Source organism: Danio rerio, chromosome 8 (assembly GCF_049306965.1).
Source record: "Danio rerio strain Tuebingen ecotype United States chromosome 8, GRCz12tu, whole genome shotgun sequence".
Lineage (NCBI taxonomy): Eukaryota > Metazoa > Chordata > Actinopteri > Cypriniformes > Danionidae > Danio > Danio rerio.
This window is the reverse complement of record NC_133183.1, coordinates 38920221-38947189: the sequence shown is the minus strand read 5'-3', so window position 1 is coordinate 38947189 and position 26969 is coordinate 38920221. Positions and strand designations below refer to the sequence as shown.

At 39.4% G+C, this 26969-nt stretch overlaps 4 protein-coding genes and 1 long non-coding RNA gene across 14 annotated transcripts; 1 reads left to right on the top strand and 4 right to left on the bottom strand.

Annotated features, from left to right (window-relative positions):
- Nucleotides 1–468: 468 nt before the first annotated feature.
- On the bottom strand, nt 469–3819 carry LOC141375790 (E3 ubiquitin-protein ligase RBBP6-like). 2 transcript variants are annotated; one of them, XM_073910711.1, is made up of 7 exons: nt 1900–2851; nt 1610–1706; nt 1431–1506; nt 1203–1291; nt 1066–1126; nt 824–963; nt 469–728 (listed from the first exon to the last, which is right to left on the bottom strand). In XM_073910711.1, exons 1-7 carry the CDS (start codon nt 2057–2059, stop codon nt 554–556), a joined length of 798 nt encoding a protein of 265 aa, XP_073766812.1. In that variant the 5' UTR covers nt 2060–2851; the 3' UTR covers nt 469–553. The 2 variants fall into 2 exon arrangements, with proteins under 2 accessions (XP_073766812.1, XP_073766813.1); XM_073910712.1 differs by lacking the exon at nt 1066–1126 and having other exon boundaries at nt 1900–3819.
- On the bottom strand, nt 3746–7419 carry LOC141375794 (E3 ubiquitin-protein ligase RBBP6-like). Of its 2 annotated transcripts, XM_073910722.1 has the most exons (7): nt 6601–7143; nt 6311–6407; nt 6132–6207; nt 5904–5992; nt 5767–5827; nt 5525–5664; nt 3746–5429 (listed from the first exon to the last, which is right to left on the bottom strand). In XM_073910722.1, the coding sequence occupies exons 1-7, from the start codon at nt 6659–6661 to the stop codon at nt 5255–5257; spliced, it is 699 nt and encodes a 232-aa protein (XP_073766823.1). In that variant the 5' UTR covers nt 6662–7143; the 3' UTR covers nt 3746–5254. The 2 variants fall into 2 exon arrangements, with proteins under 2 accessions (XP_073766823.1, XP_073766824.1); XM_073910723.1 differs by lacking the exon at nt 5767–5827 and having other exon boundaries at nt 5168–5429; nt 6601–7419.
- Nucleotides 7420–8826: 1407 nt separating this feature from the next.
- On the bottom strand, nt 8827–12990 carry LOC141375736 (E3 ubiquitin-protein ligase RBBP6-like). Of its 2 annotated transcripts, XM_073910668.1 has the most exons (7): nt 11279–11821; nt 10989–11085; nt 10810–10885; nt 10582–10670; nt 10445–10505; nt 10203–10342; nt 8827–10107 (listed from the first exon to the last, which is right to left on the bottom strand). In XM_073910668.1, exons 1-7 carry the CDS (start codon nt 11337–11339, stop codon nt 9933–9935), a joined length of 699 nt encoding a protein of 232 aa, XP_073766769.1. In that variant the 5' UTR covers nt 11340–11821; the 3' UTR covers nt 8827–9932. The 2 variants fall into 2 exon arrangements, with proteins under 2 accessions (XP_073766769.1, XP_073766770.1); XM_073910669.1 differs by lacking the exon at nt 10445–10505 and having other exon boundaries at nt 9846–10107; nt 11279–12990.
- LOC141375694 (E3 ubiquitin-protein ligase RBBP6-like) lies at nt 12587–17716 on the bottom strand. 2 transcript variants are annotated; one of them, XM_073910565.1, is made up of 7 exons: nt 15946–16476; nt 15656–15752; nt 15477–15552; nt 15249–15337; nt 15112–15172; nt 14870–15009; nt 12587–14774 (listed from the first exon to the last, which is right to left on the bottom strand). In XM_073910565.1, the coding sequence occupies exons 1-7, from the start codon at nt 16103–16105 to the stop codon at nt 14600–14602; spliced, it is 798 nt and encodes a 265-aa protein (XP_073766666.1). In that variant the 5' UTR covers nt 16106–16476; the 3' UTR covers nt 12587–14599. The 2 variants fall into 2 exon arrangements, with proteins under 2 accessions (XP_073766666.1, XP_073766667.1); XM_073910566.1 differs by lacking the exon at nt 15112–15172 and having other exon boundaries at nt 13093–14774; nt 15946–17716.
- LOC141375763 (uncharacterized) lies at nt 16894–26127 on the top strand. 6 transcript variants are annotated; one of them, XR_012384494.1, is made up of 12 exons: nt 16894–17006; nt 17281–17444; nt 18521–18688; nt 18973–19034; nt 19317–19395; nt 19631–19706; nt 20021–20097; nt 20419–20502; nt 20833–20887; nt 23703–23754; nt 23964–24041; nt 25340–26127. It is a non-coding gene; the product is annotated as an uncharacterized lncRNA (long non-coding RNA). The 6 variants fall into 6 exon arrangements; XR_012384496.1 differs by having other exon boundaries at nt 17277–17444; XR_012384495.1 differs by having other exon boundaries at nt 17277–17444; nt 18900–19034.
- The last annotated feature ends 842 nt before the right edge of the window (nt 26128–26969 follow it).

Sequence of the window (26969 nt, the reverse complement as noted above, 5' to 3'; positions counted from 1 at the left end):
TTGAGGTTTTGAAACATCAGCTGACAACGTGTAGGTAGAGAGTAGCAGGTTCTGGGAGTAGATGAGCTTGTCACCGGTGTAGACTTTGACCGACTTGTGAAGTTACTCACAAGACCTCCGCTTATGGGACATTACCATTCAAATGAAACGTTTCCAGCAGAATATGACGCTTCAAAAAACTCCATCGGCACTGGTAACTATGAAAAACACGACTGAGCACTAATAGTGTACTCAACACTTTACACTGACATTTGAAGGATCACCTGACATTAAAGACTGAAGTAAGAACGCTGAAAAAAACCCATCAGATTTTAGCCCAGAAGAGTTTCTCTTTTCCTAAATTAAAGCAAAACTTCATGATATTGTGTTTATGAATTCATTCGTGTGTGTGTGTGTGTGTGTGTGTGTGTGTGTGTGTATGTGTGTGTTGCACTGCTGGAGTGAAGGTTAACCAGTCCACACAGTTCATGCGGCTATAATCTTTATTATCTTTTATTAATAAACTATGTACAATATTTACACGTCGGCTCCAGGTCTCTTGGATGAAGGTCTCTCAGCGACGTGGTCTCTTCTGGTCGCCGCGCGTCTCTGGTGAAGATGGGGAGCGGGACCGTTTCCCTCCGGCGTCCCGGACCGAAGATGCCGCACCTGCTGAGGACGAGGAGGGCAAAGGCTCGGTCTGGCAGGAGAAGGACGGCCTCTTTCTCTTCTCAGCAGCATAGGCCTCACTGAACAGATCGAGCGCAAACACACACAAGCAGACATCATGTGAGATTTGGACAAACACTAGAACATGCGGCTATGCCAAGTACAGTTTACTCACGCGTCTATGATGGGAATGACGTATCGGCCGCTGCCGTCTATCATGACTCCCTTTCGGTCTGGGTCGTCCACCTCCAACAGGAAGCTGCGGGGAATCCCTGTGCTCTTCCGGATGCGCTTGTGCGGCGCGGAGCGGCTGCCCTGTGAATTGAGGAGTGACAGTCAAACTCTGAGCAAACAATCTGACTGATGAGGACAAGAGCTCAAGTTCACAGCAACCGTGAGCTTGGAAAACCCAGTTACCACATTAGTGGGGCAGTGCCTAATGTGGTGTCCCGGGATCCCAAGCAGCCTCATGGCCTCACTAGTGAACATCAGAACCATGAGAATCAGCTCAGACATCTCTCACAAAGCAAACCTGTCAGTGTCTGAACGCTCACCTGCTGGAGTAGTAGCACAGGCTGGACTGGTACATCACCGCTTTCAGCTTGTCCTCCTCTGACGCCTTTGCCTCAGCCAGATTCTCAGTCTGTTTCACAGGCATTTGCACATTTGAATCTTTTTCACCCTCAACCCTTCAAACAATCTCAAATCTCCCTAAGAAGCTGAGTGCGTGTGCGTATATTGTGTGCTTTACATTGCTATTGTGCTATTCATTTGTTCAATACCTTCAACAACTGCTCCAGTGAGAGGAGTGAAGGATCAGCTCTAGGTGAAGGTTCACGCCAGCGTCCAGCTTGATGTCTGCAAAACAAAGGAGCTTGTGTGACTAAAACACCAGGGACAGACCAGGAGTCTTCATATAACATCTAACAGAGGACGCGTGTGCTCATTTCACAGCACTTACCCAACAAATCTTCTGTTTGAGGACTTCAGTCCCGCCGCAGGGATCCGTCTGATGATGACCGACGTGTTTTTAGGGATGAGAGCATCATCTGTGTATTCTGACAGCAAAATAAAATCAGAATCAGCACATAATTATGGAGCACGGTATACTTTGAGAGCCATTAGCCTTTTAAAACAGCCAAAACATCCCTACATGTCAGCATCAGCACCACCTTACAGCTTCCAGAAGTGTCTGATGTAACGCATCTAATGTTAGCGTAGAACAGTTGAAGTGTCTTTTCCTCAACTCACCTTCATCAGTCTGGGCGTTGCTGATCTTCAGCTGGCAGAACTTCAGCCTCTTGCTCCTCATGATCTGCCGCTTCAGCTCCCCCGCGCTGATGTTGAGGCCTTCAAACTGGAGCGAGTCGTAGGTGAGTCGACTCTGGAACCTGTAGTGAACACAAGACATACTGAACACAAACACAAAGCACAGCGTAATAAAAAGGGTCAAACCTGAGTGATGGGAACAGCAGGCGATCAATCGACGTATCCAACGATCAATAATATCGATAATCTGGAAAAATTGTCACGGAGGACGCAGAGATCAGATGCCAATCGACACAGCGAGATTCAAACAACACCCACAGGACGGTTGTCATGGATGCTGATGATGAACACGTGACGCATGCGCTGTACAACTTCCGGCAATATTATCATTATTAATATTAATTTTATTGATAGTAGTAGTAAAATCATTGCGATAAGTATAATAAAATAAACAGCAGAACAGTTGGCCATCTCTGAATAATACACAGCGACGTTTCCCTGCACGAACGATTCAGGCCTTCGCCAAGAAGACTCGGGTGAGTCGATGATTCAGGGATTGATTCAACTGTCCGTTCATCCTATTGGCTTCTTTGGCTGAATGAATCGTTCAATGCTTTACTCAAATAAAGCGGCCTCTTGCTGCCACCTATTGGGGGTTTGCTTTTTTGTTTTCAAAAGTACTTTGACACTTTTTTAAAGGCACCTTTAAGTTCATTTTTGCACAAAAGCTCGTCTCTGTGCGTTCCAAATGGTTTGAAATTTCCTTAGCACATGGTTTTCTTGATGCGTTTGAAATTTTCAATGTAAATCCACTCGTACTTGCATTTGATCTTTATTATGCCTTAAAATCAAAACTATACTAAAGGTGTCTTATCCAAATGCAGATTTTCATTCAAAACGTTATGACAGAACCATATTACTTTACAGTGGCCCATGGATATATATATATATATATATATATATATATATATATATATGTGTGTGTGTGTGTTGCTTGTTTCTTATTTACCCATGCAGTGACTTTTAGGCATAAATACTATGTAGGCTTGCTAAAGGGTTGCATGAGAAATGTCATCATCGTGAGAGCTTGACTTTTTTTTTGTCGCTGCCTTTAGTTGTGGTGAAATGAGATGCATCATGTCGTTTATCTGTTTGTGCAGTCTGTACCTTCATTTCTGAATCGTGTGGCATCGTACTTGAAGCCAAGTCATTTAGCCCAAGGCATAGTTGTCTTAGAATGAGTAGTTTGCTGATCAAATTCCACATTTTGATGAGGCAAAACACATCTTGGATGTTTTAATTACTATTTTAGGTGAAAAACAAAACAATGAGATTTGTGTAAAATCTAAAGTTAACCAAGTCCAGCCCGCCATCTTGTCCTGCCTCTCAGTTCTCTTAAGCCTTGGGCCGGCTCTGTGAAGTGGCCTCTTTTGGGCTCATCATTGAAGACCGGACGAGCTGCAACATTTCGTTCTGCCAGGTTCTGGGAGTAGATGAGCATGTCATCGCTCTAGACTATGGTCAACTTGTGAAGTTACTCATACACCTCCGCTCATGGCATATTACCATTAAAATGAAACTTTTCCAGCAGAATATGACGCTCTAAAAAAAAAAAACTCCATCGGCACTGGTAACTATGAAAAACACGACTGAGCACTAATGGTACACTCAACAATTTACACTGACATTTGAAGGATCACCTGACATTAAAGACTGACGTAAGAACGCTGGAGGAACATCAAATTTTAACACGGAAGAGTTTTTTTTGTCTCTCTCAAATTAAAGCAATATTTCTTAATCTTGTTGTTTTTTTTTTTTTTTTACTGTACAGTTGCCCCAGGTGTTTATCAGGTGTGATGCCTGCTCATCTGACCTTTGACCTCGGCACTCAACTGCTGCCAGTTTTCTTTCAATGCCATGAGATTTCTGAATTCTACATGCAGGAACCGATGCATTCCTTTTTTTTTTTTTAAACAAAACAGATATGGCAGACACGGCCAAACATTGAAACTTTGGAGGGCATTGAGGGGAAAAAAAAGCACAATATCATCAAGGGGAATAAAAGGTTTGATCAAAGCGTGCGTTTACACACGTTCATTTAAATATGGACAAAACCAACATTGGGTTAATTTTGTTATTAGATTTAAAATGCACGGACCCTATTTGACCCAGTGTTCATATATACATATGTTTTTATGAATGAATATTTTTGCATATAAAAGATAATAAAAGACTGACTAGACAGATTAGATAGTTTAATAGACAGATTGACACGTGTAGTCATTCGTTCCTGTGTATTTGATGACTAGCTTCCAGCAGTATCTGGCTGCAGACTTGCATGCAATCTGAGACACAAAGCACTCAGCGGAGCTAGTGAGGTCACTGTGAGAGGCGGGGTTAGGGGTGCACACTCACTGACAGCCTAGATTTAGCCTGGTTTTAACCAAGCCGTCTATTAGACTTTTAACCCTTATGTATTGTTCATATTGTTCAAGTGGCTGTTTTTTGCCCCCAATGACCTCCATTATAACTAAACTTGTTTTAATTGCAAAGCCATGACACCAGATAGTAACTCATTCTTTATTGTTGGTGGTTTCCCTGTTGGGATGAGATAAAATGAGTCATTTTTACTTTTGATGGTCAGTTGGCACCTTTAAACACCCCAAAAAAATGCTTGCTGGGATGGTACCAAGAGGCTGTGCTCACTTCTGGACAGAGGGGGTGTAGACTTGCAGCTAGTGCCGATAAGTGGTGCAGACGCTGAGGCTGTTCTGTATGCGAGTGTTGAGGTTTTGAAACATCAGCTGACAACGTGTAGGTAGAGAGTAGCAGGTTCTGGGAGTAGATGAGCTTGTCACCGGTGTAGACTTTGACCGACTTGTGAAGTTACTCACAAGACCTCCGCTTATGGGACATTACCATTCAAATGAAACGTTTCCAGCAGAATATGACGCTTCAAAAAACTCCATCGGCACTGGTAACTATGAAAAACACGACTGAGCACTAATAGTGTACTCAACACTTTACACTGACATTTGAAGGATCACCTGACATTAAAGACTGAAGTAAGAACGCTGAAAAAAACCCATCAGATTTTAGCCCAGAAGAGTTTCTCTTTTCCTAAATTAAAGCAAAACTTCATGATATTGTGTTTATGAATTCATTCGTGTGTGTGTGTGTGTGTGTGTGTGTGTGTGTGTGTATGTGTGTGTTGCACTGCTGGAGTGAAGGTTAACCAGTCCACACAGTTCATGCGGCTATAATCTTTATTATCTTTTATTAATAAACTATGTACAATATTTACACGTCGGCTCCAGGTCTCTTGGATGAAGGTCTCTCAGCGACGTGGTCTCTTCTGGTCGCCGCGCGTCTCTGGTGAAGATGGGGAGCGGGACCGTTTCCCTCCGGCGTCCCGGACCGAAGATGCCGCACCTGCTGAGGACGAGGAGGGCAAAGGCTCGGTCTGGCAGGAGAAGGACGGCCTCTTTCTCTTCTCAGCAGCATAGGCCTCACTGAACAGATCGAGCGCAAACACACACAAGCAGACATCATGTGAGATTTGGACAAACACTAGAACATGCGGCTATGCCAAGTACAGTTTACTCACGCGTCTATGATGGGAATGACGTATCGGCCGCTGCCGTCTATCATGACTCCCTTTCGGTCTGGGTCGTCCACCTCCAACAGGAAGCTGCGGGGAATCCCTGTGCTCTTCCGGATGCGCTTGTGCGGCGCGGAGCGGCTGCCCTGTGAATTGAGGAGTGACAGTCAAACTCTGAGCAAACAATCTGACTGATGAGGACAAGAGCTCAAGTTCACAGCAACCGTGAGCTTGGAAAACCCAGTTACCACATTAGTGGGGCAGTGCCTAATGTGGTGTCCCGGGATCCCAAGCAGCCTCATGGCCTCACTAGTGAACATCAGAACCATGAGAATCAGCTCAGACATCTCTCACAAAGCAAACCTGTCAGTGTCTGAACGCTCACCTGCTGGAGTAGTAGCACAGGCTGGACTGGTACATCACCGCTTTCAGCTTGTCCTCCTCTGACGCCTTTGCCTCAGCCAGATTCTCAGTCTGTTTCACAGGCATTTGCACATTTGAATCTTTTTCACCCTCAACCCTTCAAACAATCTCAAATCTCCCTAAGAAGCTGAGTGCGTGTGCGTATATTGTGTGCTTTACATTGCTATTGTGCTATTCATTTGTTCAATACCTTCAACAACTGCTCCAGTGAGAGGAGTGAAGGATCAGCTCTAGGTGAAGGTTCACGCCAGCGTCCAGCTTGATGTCTGCAAAACAAAGGAGCTTGTGTGACTAAAACACCAGGGACAGACCAGGAGTCTTCATATAACATCTAACAGAGGACGCGTGTGCTCATTTCACAGCACTTACCCAACAAATCTTCTGTTTGAGGACTTCAGTCCCGCCGCAGGGATCCGTCTGATGATGACCGACGTGTTTTTAGGGATGAGAGCATCATCTGTGTATTCTGACAGCAAAATAAAATCAGAATCAGCACATAATTATGGAGCACGGTATACTTTGAGAGCCATTAGCCTTTTAAAACAGCCAAAACATCCCTACATGTCAGCATCAGCACCACCTTACAGCTTCCAGAAGTGTCTGATGTAACGCATCTAATGTTAGCGTAGAACAGTTGAAGTGTCTTTTCCTCAACTCACCTTCATCAGTCTGGGCGTTGCTGATCTTCAGCTGGCAGAACTTCAGCCTCTTGCTCCTCATGATCTGCCGCTTCAGCTGATGTTGAGGCCTTCAAACTGGAGCGAGTCGTAGGTGAGTCGACTCTGGAACCTGTAGTGAACACAAGACATACTGAACACAAACACAAAGCACAGCGTAATAAAAAGGGTCAAACCTGAGTGATGGGAACAGCAGGCGATCAATCGACGTATCCAACGATCAATAATATCGATAATCTGGAAAAATTGTCACGGAGGACGCAGAGATCAGATGCCAATCGACACAGCGAGATTCAAACAACACCCACAGGACGGTTGTCATGGATGCTGATGATGAACACGTGACGCATGCGCTGTACAACTTCCGGCAATATTATCATTATTAATATTAATTTTATTGATAGTAGTAGTAAAATCATTGCGATAAGTATAATAAAATAAACAGCAGAACAGTTGGCCATCTCTGAATAATACACAGCGACGTTTCCCTGCACGAACGATTCAGGCCTTCGCCAAGAAGACTCGGGTGAGTCGATGATTCAGGGATTGATTCAACTGTCCGTTCATCCTATTGGCTTCTTTGGCTGAATGAATCGTTCAATGCTTTACTCAAATAAAGCGGCCTCTTGCTGCCACCTATTGGGGGTTTGCTTTTTTGTTTTCAAAAGTACTTTGACACTTTTTTAAAGGCACCTTTAAGTTCATTTTTGCACAAAAGCTCGTCTCTGTGCGTTCCAAATGGTTTGAAATTTCCTTAGCACATGGTTTTCTTGATGCGTTTGAAATTTTCAATGTAAATCCACTCGTACTTGCATTTGATCTTTATTATGCCTTAAAATCAAAACTATACTAAAGGTGTCTTATCCAAATGCAGATTTTCATTCAAAACGTTATGACAGAACCATATTACTTTACAGTGGCCCATGGATATATATATATATATATATATATATATATATATATATATATGTGTGTGTGTGTGTTGCTTGTTTCTTATTTACCCATGCAGTGACTTTTAGGCATAAATACTATGTAGGCTTGCTAAAGGGTTGCATGAGAAATGTCATCATCGTGAGAGCTTGACTTTTTTTTTGTCGCTGCCTTTAGTTGTGGTGAAATGAGATGCATCATGTCGTTTATCTGTTTGTGCAGTCTGTACCTTCATTTCTGAATCGTGTGGCATCGTACTTGAAGCCAAGTCATTTAGCCCAAGGCATAGTTGTCTTAGAATGAGTAGTTTGCTGATCAAATTCCACATTTTGATGAGGCAAAACACATCTTGGATGTTTTAATTACTATTTTAGGTGAAAAACAAAACAATGAGATTTGTGTAAAATCTAAAGTTAACCAAGTCCAGCCCGCCATCTTGTCCTGCCTCTCAGTTCTCTTAAGCCTTGGGCCGGCTCTGTGAAGTGGCCTCTTTTGGGCTCATCATTGAAGACCGGACGAGCTGCAACATTTCGTTCTGCCAGGTTCTGGGAGTAGATGAGCATGTCATCGCTCTAGACTATGGTCAACTTGTGAAGTTACTCATACACCTCCGCTCATGGCATATTACCATTAAAATGAAACTTTTCCAGCAGAATATGACGCTCTAAAAAAAAAAAACTCCATCGGCACTGGTAACTATGAAAAACACGACTGAGCACTAATGGTACACTCAACAATTTACACTGACATTTGAAGGATCACCTGACATTAAAGACTGACGTAAGAACGCTGGAGGAACATCAAATTTTAACACGGAAGAGTTTTTTTTGTCTCTCTCAAATTAAAGCAATATTTCTTAATCTTGTTGTTTTTTTTTTTTTTTACTGTACAGTTGCCCCAGGTGTTTATCAGGTGTGATGCCTGCTCATCTGACCTTTGACCTCGGCACTCAACTGCTGCCAGTTTTCTTTCAATGCCATGAGATTTCTGAATTCTACATGCAGGAACCGATGCATTCCTTTTTTTTTTTTTAAACAAAACAGATATGGCAGACACGGCCAAACATTGAAACTTTGGAGGGCATTGAGGGGAAAAAAAAGCACAATATCATCAAGGGGAATAAAAGGTTTGATCAAAGCGTGCGTTTACACACGTTCATTTAAATATGGACAAAACCAACATTGGGTTAATTTTGTTATTAGATTTAAAATGCACGGACCCTATTTGACCCAGTGTTCATATATACATATGTTTTTATGAATGAATATTTTTGCATATAAAAGATAATAAAAGACTGACTAGACAGATTAGATAGTTTAATAGACAGATTGACACGTGTAGTCATTCGTTCCTGTGTATTTGATGACTAGCTTCCAGCAGTATCTGGCTGCAGACTTGCATGCAATCTGAGACACAAAGCACTCAGCGGAGCTAGTGAGGTCACTGTGAGAGGCGGGGTTAGGGGTGCACACTCACTGACAGCCTAGATTTAGCCTGGTTTTAACCAAGCCGTCTATTAGACTTTTAACCCTTATGTATTGTTCATATTGTTCAAGTGGCTGTTTTTTGCCCCCAATGACCTCCATTATAACTAAACTTGTTTTCATTGCAAAGCCATGACACCAGATAGTAACTCATTCTTTATTGTTGGTGGTTTCCCTGTTGGGATGAGATAAAATGAGTCATTTTTACTTTTGATGGTCAGTTGGCACCTTTAAACACCCCAAAAAAATGCTTGCTGGGATGGTACCAAGAGGCTGTGCTCACTTCTGGACAGAGGGGGTGTAGACTTGCAGCTAGTGCCGATAAGTGGTGCAGACGCTGAGGCTGTTCTGTATGCGAGTGTTGAGGTTTTGAAACATCAGCTGACAACGTGTAGGTAGAGAGTAGCAGGTTCTGGGAGTAGATGAGCTTGTCACCGGTGTAGACTTTGACCGACTTGTGAAGTTACTCACAAGACCTCCGCTTATGGGACATTACCATTCAAATGAAACGTTTCCAGCAGAATATGACGCTTCAAAAAACTCCATCGGCACTGGTAACTATGAAAAACACGACTGAGCACTAATAGTGTACTCAACACTTTACACTGACATTTGAAGGATCACCTGACATTAAAGACTGAAGTAAGAACGCTGAAAAAAACCCATCAGATTTTAGCCCAGAAGAGTTTCTCTTTTCCTAAATTAAAGCAAAACTTCATGATATTGTGTTTATGAATTCATTCGTGTGTGTGTGTGTGTGTGTGTATGTGTGTGTTGCACTGCTGGAGTGAAGGTTAACCAGTCCACACAGTTCATGCGGCTATAATCTTTATTATCTTTTATTAATAAACTATGTACAATATTTACACGTCGGCTCCAGGTCTCTTGGATGAAGGTCTCTCAGCGACGTGGTCTCTTCTGGTCGCCGCGCGTCTCTGGTGAAGATGGGGAGCGGGACCGTTTCCCTCCGGCGTCCCGGACCGAAGATGCCGCACCTGCTGAGGACGAGGAGGGCAAAGGCTCGGTCTGGCAGGAGAAGGACGGCCTCTTTCTCTTCTCAGCAGCATAGGCCTCACTGAACAGATCGAGCGCAAACACACACAAGCAGACATCATGTGAGATTTGGACAAACACTAGAACATGCGGCTATGCCAAGTACAGTTTACTCACGCGTCTATGATGGGAATGACGTATCGGCCGCTGCCGTCTATCATGACTCCCTTTCGGTCTGGGTCGTCCACCTCCAACAGGAAGCTGCGGGGAATCCCTGTGCTCTTCCGGATGCGCTTGTGCGGCGCGGAGCGGCTGCCCTGTGAATTGAGGAGTGACAGTCAAACTCTGAGCAAACAATCTGACTGATGAGGACAAGAGCTCAAGTTCACAGCAACCGTGAGCTTGGAAAACCCAGTTACCACATTAGTGGGGCAGTGCCTAATGTGGTGTCCCGGGATCCCAAGCAGCCTCATGGCCTCACTAGTGAACATCAGAACCATGAGAATCAGCTCAGACATCTCTCACAAAGCAAACCTGTCAGTGTCTGAACGCTCACCTGCTGGAGTAGTAGCACAGGCTGGACTGGTACATCACCGCTTTCAGCTTGTCCTCCTCTGACGCCTTTGCCTCAGCCAGATTCTCAGTCTGTTTCACAGGCATTTGCACATTTGAATCTTTTTCACCCTCAACCCTTCAAACAATCTCAAATCTCCCTAAGAAGCTGAGTGCGTGTGCGTATATTGTGTGCTTTACATTGCTATTGTGCTATTCATTTGTTCAATACCTTCAACAACTGCTCCAGTGAGAGGAGTGAAGGATCAGCTCTAGGTGAAGGTTCACGCCAGCGTCCAGCTTGATGTCTGCAAAACAAAGGAGCTTGTGTGACTAAAACACCAGGGACAGACCAGGAGTCTTCATATAACATCTAACAGAGGACGCGTGTGCTCATTTCACAGCACTTACCCAACAAATCTTCTGTTTGAGGACTTCAGTCCCGCCGCAGGGATCCGTCTGATGATGACCGACGTGTTTTTAGGGATGAGAGCATCATCTGTGTATTCTGACAGCAAAATAAAATCAGAATCAGCACATAATTATGGAGCACGGTATACTTTGAGAGCCATTAGCCTTTTAAAACAGCCAAAACATCCCTACATGTCAGCATCAGCACCACCTTACAGCTTCCAGAAGTGTCTGATGTAACGCATCTAATGTTAGCGTAGAACAGTTGAAGTGTCTTTTCCTCAACTCACCTTCATCAGTCTGGGCGTTGCTGATCTTCAGCTGGCAGAACTTCAGCCTCTTGCTCCTCATGATCTGCCGCTTCAGCTGATGTTGAGGCCTTCAAACTGGAGCGAGTCGTAGGTGAGTCGACTCTGGAACCTGTAGTGAACACAAGACATACTGAACACAAACACAAAGCACAGCGTAATAAAAAGGGTCAAACCTGAGTGATGGGAACAGCAGGCGATCAATCGACGTATCCAACGATCAATAATATCGATAATCTGGAAAAATTGTCACGGAGGACGCAGAGATCAGATGCCAATCGACACAGCGAGATTCAAACAACACCCACAGGACGGTTGTCATGGATGCTGATGATGAACACGTGACGCATGCGCTGTACAACTTCCGGCAATATTATCATTATTAATATTAATTTTATTGATAGTAGTAGTAAAATCATTGCGATAAGTATAATAAAATAAACAGCAGAACAGTTGGCCATCTCTGAATAATACACAGCGACGTTTCCCTGCACGAACGATTCAGGCCTTCGCCAAGAAGACTCGGGTGAGTCGATGATTCAGGGATTGATTCAACTGTCCGTTCATCCTATTGGCTTCTTTGGCTGAATGAATCGTTCAATGCTTTACTCAAATAAAGCGGCCTCTTGCTGCCACCTATTGGGGGTTTGCTTTTTTGTTTTCAAAAGTACTTTGACACTTTTTTAAAGGCACCTTTAAGTTCATTTTTGCACAAAAGCTCGTCTCTGTGCGTTCCAAATGGTTTGAAATTTCCTTAGCACATGGTTTTCTTGATGCGTTTGAAATTTTCAATGTAAATCCACTCGTACTTGCATTTGATCTTTATTATGCCTTAAAATCAAAACTATACTAAAGGTGTCTTATCCAAATGCAGATTTTCATTCAAAACGTTATGACAGAACCATATTACTTTACAGTGGCCCATGGATATATATATATATATATATATGTGTGTGTGTGTGTGTTGCTTGTTTCTTATTTACCCATGCAGTGACTTTTAGGCATAAATACTATGTAGGCTTGCTAAAGGGTTGCATGAGAAATGTCATCATCGTGAGAGCTTGACTTTTTTTTTGTCGCTGCCTTTAGTTGTGGTGAAATGAGATGCATCATGTCGTTTATCTGTTTGTGCAGTCTGTACCTTCATTTCTGAATCGTGTGGCATCGTACTTGAAGCCAAGTCATTTAGCCCAAGGCATAGTTGTCTTAGAATGAGTAGTTTGCTGATCAAATTCCACATTTTGATGAGGCAAAACACATCTTGGATGTTTTAATTACTATTTTAGGTGAAAAACAAAACAATGAGATTTGTGTAAAATCTAAAGTTAACCAAGTCCAGCCCGCCATCTTGTCCTGCCTCTCAGTTCTCTTAAGCCTTGGGCCGGCTCTGTGAAGTGGCCTCTTTTGGGCTCATCATTGAAGACCGGACGAGCTGCAACATTTCGTTCTGCCAGGTTCTGGGAGTAGATGAGCATGTCATCGCTCTAGACTATGGTCAACTTGTGAAGTTACTCATACACCTCCGCTCATGGCATATTACCATTAAAATGAAACTTTTCCAGCAGAATATGACGCTCTAAAAAAAAAAAACTCCATCGGCACTGGTAACTATGAAAAACACGACTGAGCACTAATGGTACACTCAACAATTTACACTGACATTTGAAGGATCACCTGACATTAAAGACTGACGTAAGAACGCTGGAGGAACATCAAATTTTAACACGGAAGAGTTTTTTTTGTCTCTCTCAAATTAAAGCAATATTTCTTAATCTTGTTGTTTTTTTTTTTTTTTTACTGTACAGTTGCCCCAGGTGTTTATCAGGTGTGATGCCTGCTCATCTGACCTTTGACCTCGGCACTCAACTGCTGCCAGTTTTCTTTCAATGCCATGAGATTTCTGAATTCTACATGCAGGAACCGATGCATTCCTTTTTTTTTTTTTAAACAAAACAGATATGGCAGACACGGCCAAACATTGAAACTTTGGAGGGCATTGAGGGGAAAAAAAAGCACAATATCATCAAGGGGAATAAAAGGTTTGATCAAAGCGTGCGTTTACACACGTTCATTTAAATATGGACAAAACCAACATTGGGTTAATTTTGTTATTAGATTTAAAATGCACGGACCCTATTTGACCCAGTGTTCATATATACATATGTTTTTATGAATGAATATTTTTGCATATAAAAGATAATAAAAGACTGACTAGACAGATTAGATAGTTTAATAGACAGATTGACACGTGTAGTCATTCGTTCCTGTGTATTTGATGACTAGCTTCCAGCAGTATCTGGCTGCAGACTTGCATGCAATCTGAGACACAAAGCACTCAGCGGAGCTAGTGAGGTCACTGTGAGAGGCGGGGTTAGGGGTGCACACTCACTGACAGCCTAGATTTAGCCTGGTTTTAACCAAGCCGTCTATTAGACTTTTAACCCTTATGTATTGTTCATATTGTTCAAGTGGCTGTTTTTTGCCCCCAATGACCTCCATTATAACTAAACTTGTTTTAATTGCAAAGCCATGACACCAGATAGTAACTCATTCTTTATTGTTGGTGGTTTCCCTGTTGGGATGAGATAAAATGAGTCATTTTTACTTTTGATGGTCAGTTGGCACCTTTAAACACCCCAAAAAAATGCTTGCTGGGATGGTACCAAGAGGCTGTGCTCACTTCTGGACAGAGGGGGTGTAGACTTGCAGCTAGTGCCGATAAGTGGTGCAGACGCTGAGGCTGTTCTGTATGCGAGTGTTGAGGTTTTGAAACATCAGCTGACAACGTGTAGGTAGAGAGTAGCAGGTTCTGGGAGTAGATGAGCTTGTCACCGGTGTAGACTTTGACCGACTTGTGAAGTTACTCACAAGACCTCCGCTTATGGGACATTACCATTCAAATGAAACGTTTCCAGCAGAATATGACGCTTCAAAAAACTCCATCGGCACTGGTAACTATGAAAAACACGACTGAGCACTAATAGTGTACTCAACACTTTACACTGACATTTGAAGGATCACCTGACATTAAAGACTGAAGTAAGAACGCTGAAAAAAACCCATCAGATTTTAGCCCAGAAGAGTTTCTCTTTTCCTAAATTAAAGCAAAACTTCATGATATTGTGTTTATGAATTCATTCGTGTGTGTGTGTGTGTGTGTGTGTGTGTATGTGTGTGTTGCACTGCTGGAGTGAAGGTTAACCAGTCCACACAGTTCATGCGGCTATAATCTTTATTATCTTTTATTAATAAACTATGTACAATATTTACACGTCGGCTCCAGGTCTCTTGGATGAAGGTCTCTCAGCGACGTGGTCTCTTCTGGTCGCCGCGCGTCTCTGGTGAAGATGGGGAGCGGGACCGTTTCCCTCCGGCGTCCCGGACCGAAGATGCCGCACCTGCTGAGGACGAGGAGGGCAAAGGCTCGGTCTGGCAGGAGAAGGACGGCCTCTTTCTCTTCTCAGCAGCATAGGCCTCACTGAACAGATCGAGCGCAAACACACACAAGCAGACATCATGTGAGATTTGGACAAACACTAGAACATGCGGCTATGCCAAGTACAGTTTACTCACGCGTCTATGATGGGAATGACGTATCGGCCGCTGCCGTCTATCATGACTCCCTTTCGGTCTGGGTCGTCCACCTCCAACAGGAAGCTGCGGGGAATCCCTGTGCTCTTCCGGATGCGCTTGTGCGGCGCGGAGCGGCTGCCCTGTGAATTGAGGAGTGACAGTCAAACTCTGAGCAAACAATCTGACTGATGAGGACAAGAGCTCAAGTTCACAGCAACCGTGAGCTTGGAAAACCCAGTTACCACATTAGTGGGGCAGTGCCTAATGTGGTGTCCCGGGATCCCAAGCAGCCTCATGGCCTCACTAGTGAACATCAGAACCATGAGAATCAGCTCAGACATCTCTCACAAAGCAAACCTGTCAGTGTCTGAACGCTCACCTGCTGGAGTAGTAGCACAGGCTGGACTGGTACATCACCGCTTTCAGCTTGTCCTCCTCTGACGCCTTTGCCTCAGCCAGATTCTCAGTCTGTTTCACAGGCATTTGCACATTTGAATCTTTTTCACCCTCAACCCTTCAAACAATCTCAAATCTCCCTAAGAAGCTGAGTGCGTGTGCGTATATTGTGTGCTTTACATTGCTATTGTGCTATTCATTTGTTCAATACCTTCAACAACTGCTCCAGTGAGAGGAGTGAAGGATCAGCTCTAGGTGAAGGTTCACGCCAGCGTCCAGCTTGATGTCTGCAAAACAAAGGAGCTTGTGTGACTAAAACACCAGGGACAGACCAGGAGTCTTCATATAACATCTAACAGAGGACGCGTGTGCTCATTTCACAGCACTTACCCAACAAATCTTCTGTTTGAGGACTTCAGTCCCGCCGCAGGGATCCGTCTGATGATGACCGACGTGTTTTTAGGGATGAGAGCATCATCTGTGTATTCTGACAGCAAAATAAAATCAGAATCAGCACATAATTATGGAGCACGGTATACTTTGAGAGCCATTAGCCTTTTAAAACAGCCAAAACATCCCTACATGTCAGCATCAGCACCACCTTACAGCTTCCAGAAGTGTCTGATGTAACGCATCTAATGTTAGCGTAGAACAGTTGAAGTGTCTTTTCCTCAACTCACCTTCATCAGTCTGGGCGTTGCTGATCTTCAGCTGGCAGAACTTCAGCCTCTTGCTCCTCATGATCTGCCGCTTCAGCTCCCCCGCGCTGATGTTGAGGCCTTCAAACTGGAGCGAGTCGTAGGTGAGTCGACTCTGGAACCTGTAGTGAACACAAGACATACTGAACACAAACACAAAGCACAGCGTAATAAAAAGGGTCAAACCTGAGTGATGGGAACAGCAGGCGATCAATCGACGTATCCAACGATCAATAATATCGATAATCTGGAAAAATTGTCACGGAGGACGCAGAGATCAGATGCCAATCGACACAGCGAGATTCAAACAACAGCCACAGGACGGTTGTCATGGATGCTGATGATGAACACGTGACGCATGCGCTGTACAACTTCCGGCAATATTATCATTATTAATATTAATTTTATTGATAGTAGTAGTAAAATCATTGCAATAAGTATAATAAAATAAACAGCAGAACAGTTGGCCATCTCTGAATAATACACAGCGACGTTTCCCTGCACGAACGATTCAGGCCTTCGCCAAGAAGACTCGGGTGAGTCGATGATTCAGGGATTGATTCAACTGTCCGTTCATCCTATTGGCTTCTTTGGCTGAATGAATCGTTCAATGCTTTACTCAAATAAAGCGGCCTCTTGCTGCCACCTATTGGGGGTTTGCTTTTTTGTTTTCAAAAGTACTTTGACACTTTTTTAAAGGCACCTTTAAGTTCATTTTTGCACAAAAGCTCGTCTCTGTGCGTTCTGACCGATCGCCCGGTCCCCACTATGTTTTGCCTTTAAAAGACTCAGGGGGCGTTGCTGATATGCCTAGTGCAGTTTTTTCACTGATCCCCACCTTGACCATTTACCTGAATTGAGTGTGTAAGTGTGTGTCGGCGCACTGCTCTATAGCGGTCCTGTAGTCGGATGGCGGTACTGCACCCTGACACACACTTGACGCAATTCACACACTCTGCCTACTGCACATGCGCAATCTCATAAGTGAATCCGACTTTAATCAACTTAATTAACATCTATCATCAAATTATTCGAATTTTTGGGTAAGTTAGAATGTTTTTCACCATCATAATGTAATAAAATAGGTTATATGACAAATACTTATGTTGCATATTTTGACAGTTATCAGGTATAGTTAATTAAATGTTTTAACGAATTTCCTGGGTGTTTTAATCGATGTTGTTTCAAATTACGTATTAATATAACACTGATAAGACACAAACTACAGTTCGGTATGTAATTTAACTTGTTTACACGAGTAAAAGTTACTCGCGCTAATGTGCTAACGTGCTAACTGCCCGGTGCTACGTGAGTCAGAGGCCGGGGTGGAGTGCATGAGCCGCGGTCAGACAGTCACCAATCACCGGGCGGCTAAATGGATCGACGGAGGATAAAACCATTAAAAGATGCGGAGAAACACATCACCAGCTCCACTGACAAGACCCATTCACTGGAAACCGAATATATAGAAGGTTACTAAGGTATGTTTTCATAGTTCTTGTATCGTACTTTTTAAATGGTTAATTGCTTTAAACATTTAACGTTAATCCTGAAATAACACTATTATATACTATTTATACGTTAATGTAGTAATATAACGTTAGAGGTTATAATTAAAATGTGGGGCTATCTGGTCCTAGAAATGTACTTAATTTATTGTTCTATGACGTGTAGAAACGTTTTATTTTAGATAAATAATTATAATACATAAATGTTCACTGTGTGTGTTTTATTTATTTATTTGCTGTCAACTGGTAGCCTTTTACAATAAGGTTAAATTAGTTAATGCTGGTTAATGCATTTACTAACATGAACAATAAATAATACTTTATTACAGTATTTGTTCATGTTTGTTAACTTTAGTAAATGAAAATAAAGTTGTTCATTACTAGTTGAACACGCACAATGCATTAATTATTGCAATGCATTATTACTGGTACAAGCATGAATGTAGATTTGAATAATGCATTAGTAATTAGTAAATGTTAAACTGATTAATAAATGCTGTACATGCATTGTTCATTACTAGGTCATGTTAGTAAGTACATTAACTAATAAAACCTAATTGTAAAGTGTGACCTGTAAACAATCGAAGTGGAAAAAAAGTTCTTTAAAACTGTCCTAAGAAAGAAGAACAGGTGTTCAATAGTATTAGAACAACATTGAGGAAAGGTTCTGATCCACTTCAAAAGGTTTACTGTATTTATAATTCACACACAGAGAGGATGCTAATGTGAGGTTTTTGTAGTTTTTGAACCCTACACATTTCATTAAATCTTTTAGGTCAGAGTTTGAGTTGTCCACATTTATTAAAGGAAGTTTTGTGGTTGAGTACAAATGATAGAGCTTGTGGAAGCAAAGCATATATGAGATATAATAAAAATACTGTCTTTATGTTTGACTTTATATGGTAAAACAAGAACAGGTGGTTAAGTGTTTTCCCCATTCAAATGTACATGTATATATTACATTCATTGTGTTTGTATTCATGCCATAGTTTAGCTTTTTATTGCTATGAGAGGGCATAATTAAAATGTTGCTTGCTCTTTTCTCTTAGTTTTGCAGCATTGATGCCGATCATGAGGACGATCTGCACCCTAACTGCACTGTCAATAAGATCGTTGTTCAGAGAAAACCTCATTTGTGCCTTTTTGCAATCAGGGATATTTTCTTTGGAGAGGAAATAACGTTTGACTATGGCGCATGTGATTGGCCTTGGAGAAAGGTTTGACATTTTGATTACTTAATACATTAATCCTTAATACATTCAGCAAAGCTAAGAGTTTTTTAATGTTAATATAGATTAAGGGTAAATCTGTTCAAAAATAAAGAGTTTGCATCATCCATAAGAGATAATGAAATCAATCTCTTAATATCTTCTTCTTGTCTTAATGGGTAAAAAAGTTTAATTAATTGGGTAATGCTTTACTTTAAAGGGGGGTTCATAAGACTGTCATGAAAGCTTTATAGTCATGACATGACTTATATAACAAAGCTGTTTTTAAATAGCTTTCATTGAAGGATGCCCATATGACTGCAGAAGAAAACTGCTCCGACAACTCTCTGATGAGGTATGTTTATTAGTATTATTATTATTATTAGTAGTAGTAGTAGTAGTAGTAGTAGTAGATGTTGTTGCTGTAGTAGTGCATTTAATTGTAATTATTTAACTTAGTGTGTGTCCTAATTTATGAACATATGCAATAGTGTAACATTGTGGGGACCAGAGGCATGTTAGAGAAGCTGTGAAACACACTTAGTCCTCAATACACACACAGTACGGTCTGACATAGTGGGGACCAGGAGCCCTGAGTACTACTGTCTAATTATTATTTTGTGTTTTTTATATTCAGCTTTCATTGAAGTATGATCATATGACGAGAAGAAGAGAACTGCTCTGCTCCAGTAGGAGACCCACAACCCTCTGATGAGGTGTGTTTAAATTTAATAATAATAATTATTATTATTAGTAGTAGTAGTAGAAGTAGAAGTGTGTGTCCTAATTGGTGAACGTATGCACTAGTGTAACATTGTGGGGACCAGAGGCATGTTAGAGAAACTGTGAAACACACTTAGTCCTGAATACACACTCAGTACGGTCTGACATAGTGGGGACCGGAACCCTTGAGTACTACTGTCTAACTAATATAAATTTTTTTATTTTCAGCTTATATTGAAGGATGACCATATGACAGAGGAAGAGAACTGCTCTGCTCCAGTACGTGACCCACAACTCTGATAAGGTGTGTTTAATGTTGTTGTTATTTTTATTAGTAGTAGTAGTAGTAGTAGTAGTAGTTGTAGTAGTTGTTGTTGTAGTAGTAGTGCATTTAATTGTAATTATTTTCTTAATCAAAATCTAGAAATGAAATAGAGTGTGTGTCCTAATTGGTGAACCCATGCACTAGTGTAACATTGTGGGGACCAGAGGCATGTTAGAGAAGCTGTGAAACACACTTAGTCCTGAATACACACAGTAAGGTCTGACATAGTGGGGACCGGGACCCTTGAGTACTGCTGTCTAACTAATATTTTTTTTTTAATTTTTTTTATTCAGCTTTGCTGAAGTATGACCGTATGACAGAAGGAGAGAACTGCTCTGCTCCAGTACGTGACCCACAACTCTCTGATGAGGTGTGTTTAATGTTGTTGTTATTATTTTTATTAGTAGTAGTAGTTGTAGTAGTTGTTGATGTAGTAGTAGTAGTGCATTTAATTGTAATTATTTAACTTAATCAAAATATAGAAATGAAACAGAGTGTGTGTCCTAATGTATGAATGTATGCACTAGTGTAACATTGTGGGGACCAGAGGCATGTACCAGAGGCATGTTAGAGAAACTGTGAAACACACTTAGTCCTGAATACACACAGTAAGGTCTGACGTAGTGGGGACCGGGACCCTTGAGTACTACTGTCTAACTAATATATATATATATTTTTTTTTATTATTCAGCTTTTATTGAAGGATGGAAGGATGACCATATGACAGAGGAAGAGAACTGCTCTGCTCCAGTAGGAGACCCACAACTCTGATGAGGTGTGTGTATAATAATAATAATAACAATTATTATTATTATTATATTATTATTATTATTATTAATATTATTAGTTGTAGTAGTAATAGTAGTTGTTGTTGTAGTAGTGGTGTATTTAATTGTAATTATTTAACTTAATCAAAATATAGAAATGAAACAGAGTGTGTGTCCTAATTGGTGAACATATGCACTGACATTGTGGGGACCAGAGGCATGTTAGAGAAGCTGTGAAACACACTTAGTCCTCAATACACACACAGTAAGGTCTGACATAGTGGGGACCACGACCCTTGAGTACTGCTGTCTAACTAATATATATTTTTTATATTCAGCTTTTATTGAAGGATGACCATATGACAGAGGAAGAGAACTGCTCTGCTCCAGCACGTAACTCACAACTCTGTTATTGCATATCAGATTTAACGAACCGTTTACTACGGATTTCATGTAATTTTGATAACTGCATTAATCAGATGTCATCAAGCTGCTGTGCCGTCAGCCAATCGTTGTATTGCTGATAATGATTTTGAGGATCGATAGATCTGTCACAACACACAGTCACAACACCTCTCAGATCAGTTTAATCTGATTCGCAAACTTTTTTGAAGAACCAAATTAGCCTAAGATGAGTTATCAAGATTAAAAGATCCAGGATCTGTAATATATTCTTAGATTATTTAAGCGAGGTCCGAAGAACAGACCCCTGGACCCTTGAGTACTACTGTCTAAATTATATTTTTCAAAATAAAAATTATAAATTATATATAAAAATATGTAAATATTTTTTATAAAATATTTATAAAATTATATATAAAATATATATTTTTAATTATATACAGTTGAAGTCAGAATTATTAGCCCCCTTGTTTATTTCTTGTACTAAATTTCTGTTTAATGGAAAGCAGATTTTTTAAACACATTTCTAATCATAACAGTGTTAATAACTCATCTCTAATAACTGATTTATTTTCTCTTTGCCATGATGACAGTAAAAATTATTTGACTAGATATTTTTCAAGACACTTCTATACAGCTTAAAGTGACATTTAAAGGCTTCACTAAGTTAATTAGGGTAACTAGGCAAGTTATTGGAGGGATAATAATATTGACCTTAAAATGGTTCATAAAAAATTAAAACTGCTTTTATTCTAGCTGAAATAAAACAAATAAGACTTTCTCCAGAAGAAAAAAATATTATCAGAAATACTATGAAAAAATTCCCTGCTCTGTTACACATCATTTGGGAAATATTTGTAAAAAAGTTTTAAAAAGGTGGGCTGACTTCAACTGTATATACTTTCATATATATATATCATTTCATATAACCATCATTATACAATAACTTGACTAATTACCCTAACCTGTCTAGTTAACCTAATTACCCTAGTGAAGCCTTTAAATTTCACTTTAAGCTGTATAGAAGTGTCTTAAAGAATATCTAGTCTAATATTATTTACTGTCGTCATGGCAAAGAGAAAATAAGTCCATTATTAGAAATGATTATTAGAAATAGTTATTAAAACTATTATGTTTAGAAATGTGTTGAAAAAAATCTTCTCTCCGTTAAACAGAAATTGGGGAAATAATAAACAAGCTGTCTAATAATTCAGGGGGGCTAATAATTCTGACTTCAACTGTATATAAAGAGTTTCATTGCAGAACGAGATATATCCATTTAAAAAAAATGTTGGTAATTTTGACATTATTTTTCAGGACATCAACAGTCAAGTTCATTCACAATTTTTGTACATTAAACTATAACTTGAGCTCAGTGAAGGCCAGGAACACAATATTTTCAAATCCAGGATATTTTTTATTTAATTTTATGTCTATAATTAAGTAAAAAAAGACATGCCAAAATGCTACATATTAATCCAACCCACATTGTCAAACATGGAATAATATATGCAAAGATTGATTAATAATAATAAGATTCTAAGTTAGATTTGGCCAGAATGTACACAACATAACATAACATAACTTTTTTTTTTTTTTTTTTGCAAAACGCTACATCCACCTTAGGCTATATTATACTACATTAATACCATTACCAAAAGCTAGTGAATCAATGTTTTGTTTGATAAGTAAGATTAAGTTAGTTAGATAAATGACCTTTAGCTTGGTACAGAAAGAGTGGGGGGCGGCTCCTTCCACACCGCTGCAGAAAACCAAACCTGTATGATTAGAGCGGGCGGAGCTGAGTCCGTGACACAAACTTGCCTCGCTATGTCATATTTAATGAATTATTTCACTGTAATAATAATAATAGCTTATTTATTTGGTTGTGAAAAAGCTAAACCGTTTTCTCCATAACAACATGTGCCCTTTAAGTTCCTTTGTAATAAATCAACAACAACAAGAATTAATTTTAAATAATAGGTGCAACCACATAAATAAATCTTCAGATAGGCTACTCAGCTACATTTAAGAAATTATTTAAAAAATAAACTTATAAAGAACACTTGCAGACAGGTATCTTGTGATGGGGAGTAGGAAAAAAGGCGCTCCTAGGCCTTCTCTTGACATCAGCGGAGACTCGTTCCCTGCTGCATTTGTGTATTGTTGACGCAGAAGTATCTTATTCTGGTCCACTTTTGTGGCCTTTTTATAATTTTTTGTGAAGTTGAAGACTTCATCTTCTATCGCTAAATCAATGAGCAAACTCTGAGCACTTCACCGGTGATGACTCTCTTCCCAGGGGATGCTGAGCTCGCGCCGCATCCTGAACGCTCTCTAACTGTTATATCGCACTTTGTAAAGAAACTGGTCTGACGGATATTGCGTTTTGTGAAAAAAAATACGTTTTGTACTTGGCCTAAAATGTGCATTCTTAAATGTTATTAATGGCAGCAATTGACACATAGATTAAGGTACATCTGAACAGTGATTTCCAATAATAAAATCCAAATGTCAAAAAATGCCGTTTATCGCATTTTGCAACCGAACTCTTCATATGTATGTGTGTGTTATGACTGTATGACTGCAGAAGAGAACTGCTCTGTTCCCACAACTCAGTTTTTCTGGGACTTGAAAACAGACGCTCAGCAGATTTTAAAGGGGGGAATCTTGATCAAATCGTGGGTTTACACACAAACATGTAATACAGTGCCAGATTTTCTGGATGTTATATACACATTTGTATTTGCAAACATATACCATATTGTTTTAAATGATGTATTTTTGTGTGGGTTTTTACATTCAGAGAAAGTTACAGTGGATCGTGATTTTGGAGGAGGTGAAGTCCAATCTAAAAGGTAAAAATATTATTTATTTTTCTAATCAGATTTTTTCTTTTTTCAGAATGTTTATTTTTATCATGATATGTATGTGCTATGTTTGAAAACTATTTTTAAGCTACCATCACACGCTTTTACCCATTAAAAAGAACAACACAAAATCAAATAAATATTTTGGTAAGCTTTATGCAGAGAAGTCAACTCTCAGACTTGATTTTTACTTTCAGAGTCCCCTCAAGTATCATCACCATGGTACAGTGTCTGTGAAGATAGTGATGCAGACCCAGCATTCACAAAAAAGAGAGGTGTGATCATTAAAGTTAATTTGTGACTGACTTGTGTTATTGTACAAGTCCAAATGCACAAGCTCATTTACATAACATGTAGGGTAAAACAGGACAGAAGCACATTACTTCCATGATGATTTCAGTACAGTTGCACTTGATGTCTCATTTCATGTTAGTTAAACAATATTGCTAAATACTTTGGAAAAATATACTAATTGCATATCTGGTTACACTTTATTTTGATAATTTACTTTACTACTACTACTAACTACAAGTAACTGCAACTACTTGTCAACTAACAGTATTAGACTGTCTGTTAGAATCAACACTGCTAATGCTCTACTAAATTTATATAAGAATTAGTCATATTGTACTAATTTTGAGCGTAACCTAACAGTCTGCTGTACTATTTACTGAGACCAATGAGAGTTGGTTTTATTGAGGTAACCTTAACTGTCAGCTAATACTCTACACTCTAAAATTAATAAAAATAAGTAATAATAATTAAATTAGCAGTTTTTCATAATTTGTTTTTATGAAATCTGTTTGTTTCTGCTTTTGAATTGCATTATGGGATCTTGATCTTTCTTCCAACAACTTTTAATCTTAAAAAGTAAAAAAAAGTGACTTTTTGTTTGGGTTGTTGTTGTATATTATGCTACAGAAACCTTGTAATAAACTGCCGGTACATTTTCTGTTATTCTAAAGACTTATTTATCTCTATATATTATTTCTTATACATTATATTATTTCAAACTACTAAAATGTCAGTAAAAGTCACTTTGTTAAACTGTAGAGTTGAATTTTCAACATCAAAAGTGCACAGAGCAGAGATCAACATCCCATAATGCAATTCACCACCACAAAAAAACAAACAAAAAAAAAAACACTTGTAAATCACAAAATACAGGAACTGGTAATGAACAGATATCTGTTACAGTGTAGTGTTTTGAGCTAAACTTGAGCTAACAGTCTGCTAATACTCTACTGATAATCAGATGAGCGTTAGTCTTATTGAAATACTCTAATACATAATACTTTACGGTGAGATAATTAACGTAGTTGCAGAGTTACGCATAGTTAGAAGAATGTCTAAACTGGACTATGGAATAAAGTGTAACCCCATTAACCAGATTTGGAGTTATTAGGAAGTATTTTTTAATCCATCTCCATCTTAAGTATTTTTAATAATAGGCAAGACATATTTTTCTAGCATTTTCTATCACAATATTAAACTAACATAACAGCACATGTTGTAAAAATGACTGAACATTTATGCAACTAAAACCACTTTTTTATATTTTAACCACCCATAGGTCCCATAAAGAGAAGATCCTGGAGCAAACAGGAAGTACATGCTGTGGTGAAAGCTGAACCATTGGCTCTAAAAACCAGAGATTGGTCAGCTTTGGATTTTTATATTAAAAACTGAATCTCGGCTCTTTAGATAAAAAATCTGAATAACACTTTTATAGTAAGTATACACTATACATCATTAGTTTAGCACTAACTCTACATTAATAGACTTTAGGAAGCAGTTTATAAATACAGCTTCAAACGCTGTATTCTTGACTTGACTTAATTGTATTTTCATGCTTTGTTACTGATTCATTTTTCATTACTATATTATGTATTGCATTATTTACAAACTATTTGTATATAAGAGTAGTTGGTGGTTTTTAAGATAATTCAGAATGAGTTATTAAATGATTAATAAACTATTCAAATGAGCATTTATACATGTTATATTCAGGCATATAGTAATTGTAACCATGTGTGTTAGTAAATGCTATAATAACACAACTTCATGCAGTTTTGTGACCTAAGGACTGTTTATAGTTGATAAATCCCTTATAAATGTCAATTTAAGGCTCAGTATCTAATGAACAATAAATCTTTGCAATCTTATTTAAAAAATTCTGTAAAGTTTAAACATTGCAAAATAAAAATACAACATCATTTCAAAACAACAATTAACAATATGACAAGATTCATTTCAGTGTTTCTGTGATGTTTGCACTGTACAGTAATTTTATATTTTGATAAGATTGCAAAGATTTATTTTTCATTAGATAGTTTCATTTGTGTATCTTGAAATTAATGGAAAAAAAAAATATATATATATCTTCTTTGGCCTTAGTCCCGTATGATTGCGGGGTCGGCTCTTTTTGGAACAAGGCCTTCAGTTTTAGACTTGTCCATATGATAACGACTTTTTTACACCTTCCGGCCAGCCTGTCATATGGGCCTGTCACACTCATACACTAGGGACAATTTAGCCTTCCCAATTCACCTGTAGCATGTCTTTGGACTGTGCCTTTGCACCCGGAGGAAACCCACACGAATGCAGGGAGAACATGCAAACTTCTCACAGAAATGCCAACTGAGCCGAGGTTCAAACCAGTGACCCAGCGACCTTCTTGCTGTGAGGCGACAGCACTACCTACCGCGCCACTGCTTCACCATATATATATATATATGTATATATATATATAAAGCTATAAATCACTCCCCCTTTTAATTTATTTCTTTTTTTCTGTGTAGAATATAGCTGAGATTTTAATTTTCATTTATAAGGGATTTATAAAGCATCAATAGTCCTCACTTTAGATTAGCTCACAAAACTGCATGAAGTTGAGTTAATAAAGCATTTATTATTAGACAGAGTAACCATTACTATATGCCTGATTAATAAGATATATAAATGTTGGGTAACACTATAATAACTGCACACAATGAATTATTTATGAAACATTAGCAAATAGTTAGTTGAACGTTTGTTAAGCATTAACGCTACATTAATAGACATTAGTAAGCAGTTTATAAATTATATTTATAAATATAAATTACAAATATTATTGACTTATAAGCACAATTATAATGTGCTTAATGATTGTTTTCATACTTGGTAAATAATGCAATACTTAATTTAGTAATGAAAAATAC

Bases quoted from the DNA above. Each gene is read 5' to 3' on its own strand.
- LOC141375790 (XM_073910711.1), bottom strand. From the start codon at position 2,059: ATGTCTTGTGTTCACTACAGGTTCCAGAGTCGACTCACCTACGACTCG. The intron at 1,292-1,430 runs GTATTGAACAAA...CCTGTGAAACAG, and splicing joins CACTGGAGCAGTTGTTGAAG to ACTGAGAATCTGGCTGAGGC. The intron at 1,127-1,202 runs GTGAGCGTTCAG...GATGTTCACTAG, and splicing joins CTGTGCTACTACTCCAGCAG to TGAGGCCATGAGGCTGCTTG.
- LOC141375794 (XM_073910722.1), bottom strand. From the start codon at position 6,661: ATGAGGAGCAAGAGGCTGAAGTTCTGCCAGCTGAAGATCAGCAACGCC. The intron at 5,993-6,131 runs GTATTGAACAAA...CCTGTGAAACAG, and splicing joins CACTGGAGCAGTTGTTGAAG to ACTGAGAATCTGGCTGAGGC. The intron at 5,828-5,903 runs GTGAGCGTTCAG...GATGTTCACTAG, and splicing joins CTGTGCTACTACTCCAGCAG to TGAGGCCATGAGGCTGCTTG.
- LOC141375736 (XM_073910668.1), bottom strand. From the start codon at position 11,339: ATGAGGAGCAAGAGGCTGAAGTTCTGCCAGCTGAAGATCAGCAACGCC. The intron at 11,086-11,278 runs GTGAGTTGAGGA...TTTTGCTGTCAG, and splicing joins CAACGCCCAGACTGATGAAG to AATACACAGATGATGCTCTC. The intron at 10,343-10,444 runs GTAACTGGGTTT...CTCAATTCACAG, and splicing joins GGCACTGCCCCACTAATGTG to GGCAGCCGCTCCGCGCCGCA.
- LOC141375694 (XM_073910565.1), bottom strand. From the start codon at position 16,105: ATGTCTTGTGTTCACTACAGGTTCCAGAGTCGACTCACCTACGACTCG. The intron at 15,753-15,945 runs GTGAGTTGAGGA...TTTTGCTGTCAG, and splicing joins CAACGCCCAGACTGATGAAG to AATACACAGATGATGCTCTC. The intron at 15,338-15,476 runs GTATTGAACAAA...CCTGTGAAACAG, and splicing joins CACTGGAGCAGTTGTTGAAG to ACTGAGAATCTGGCTGAGGC.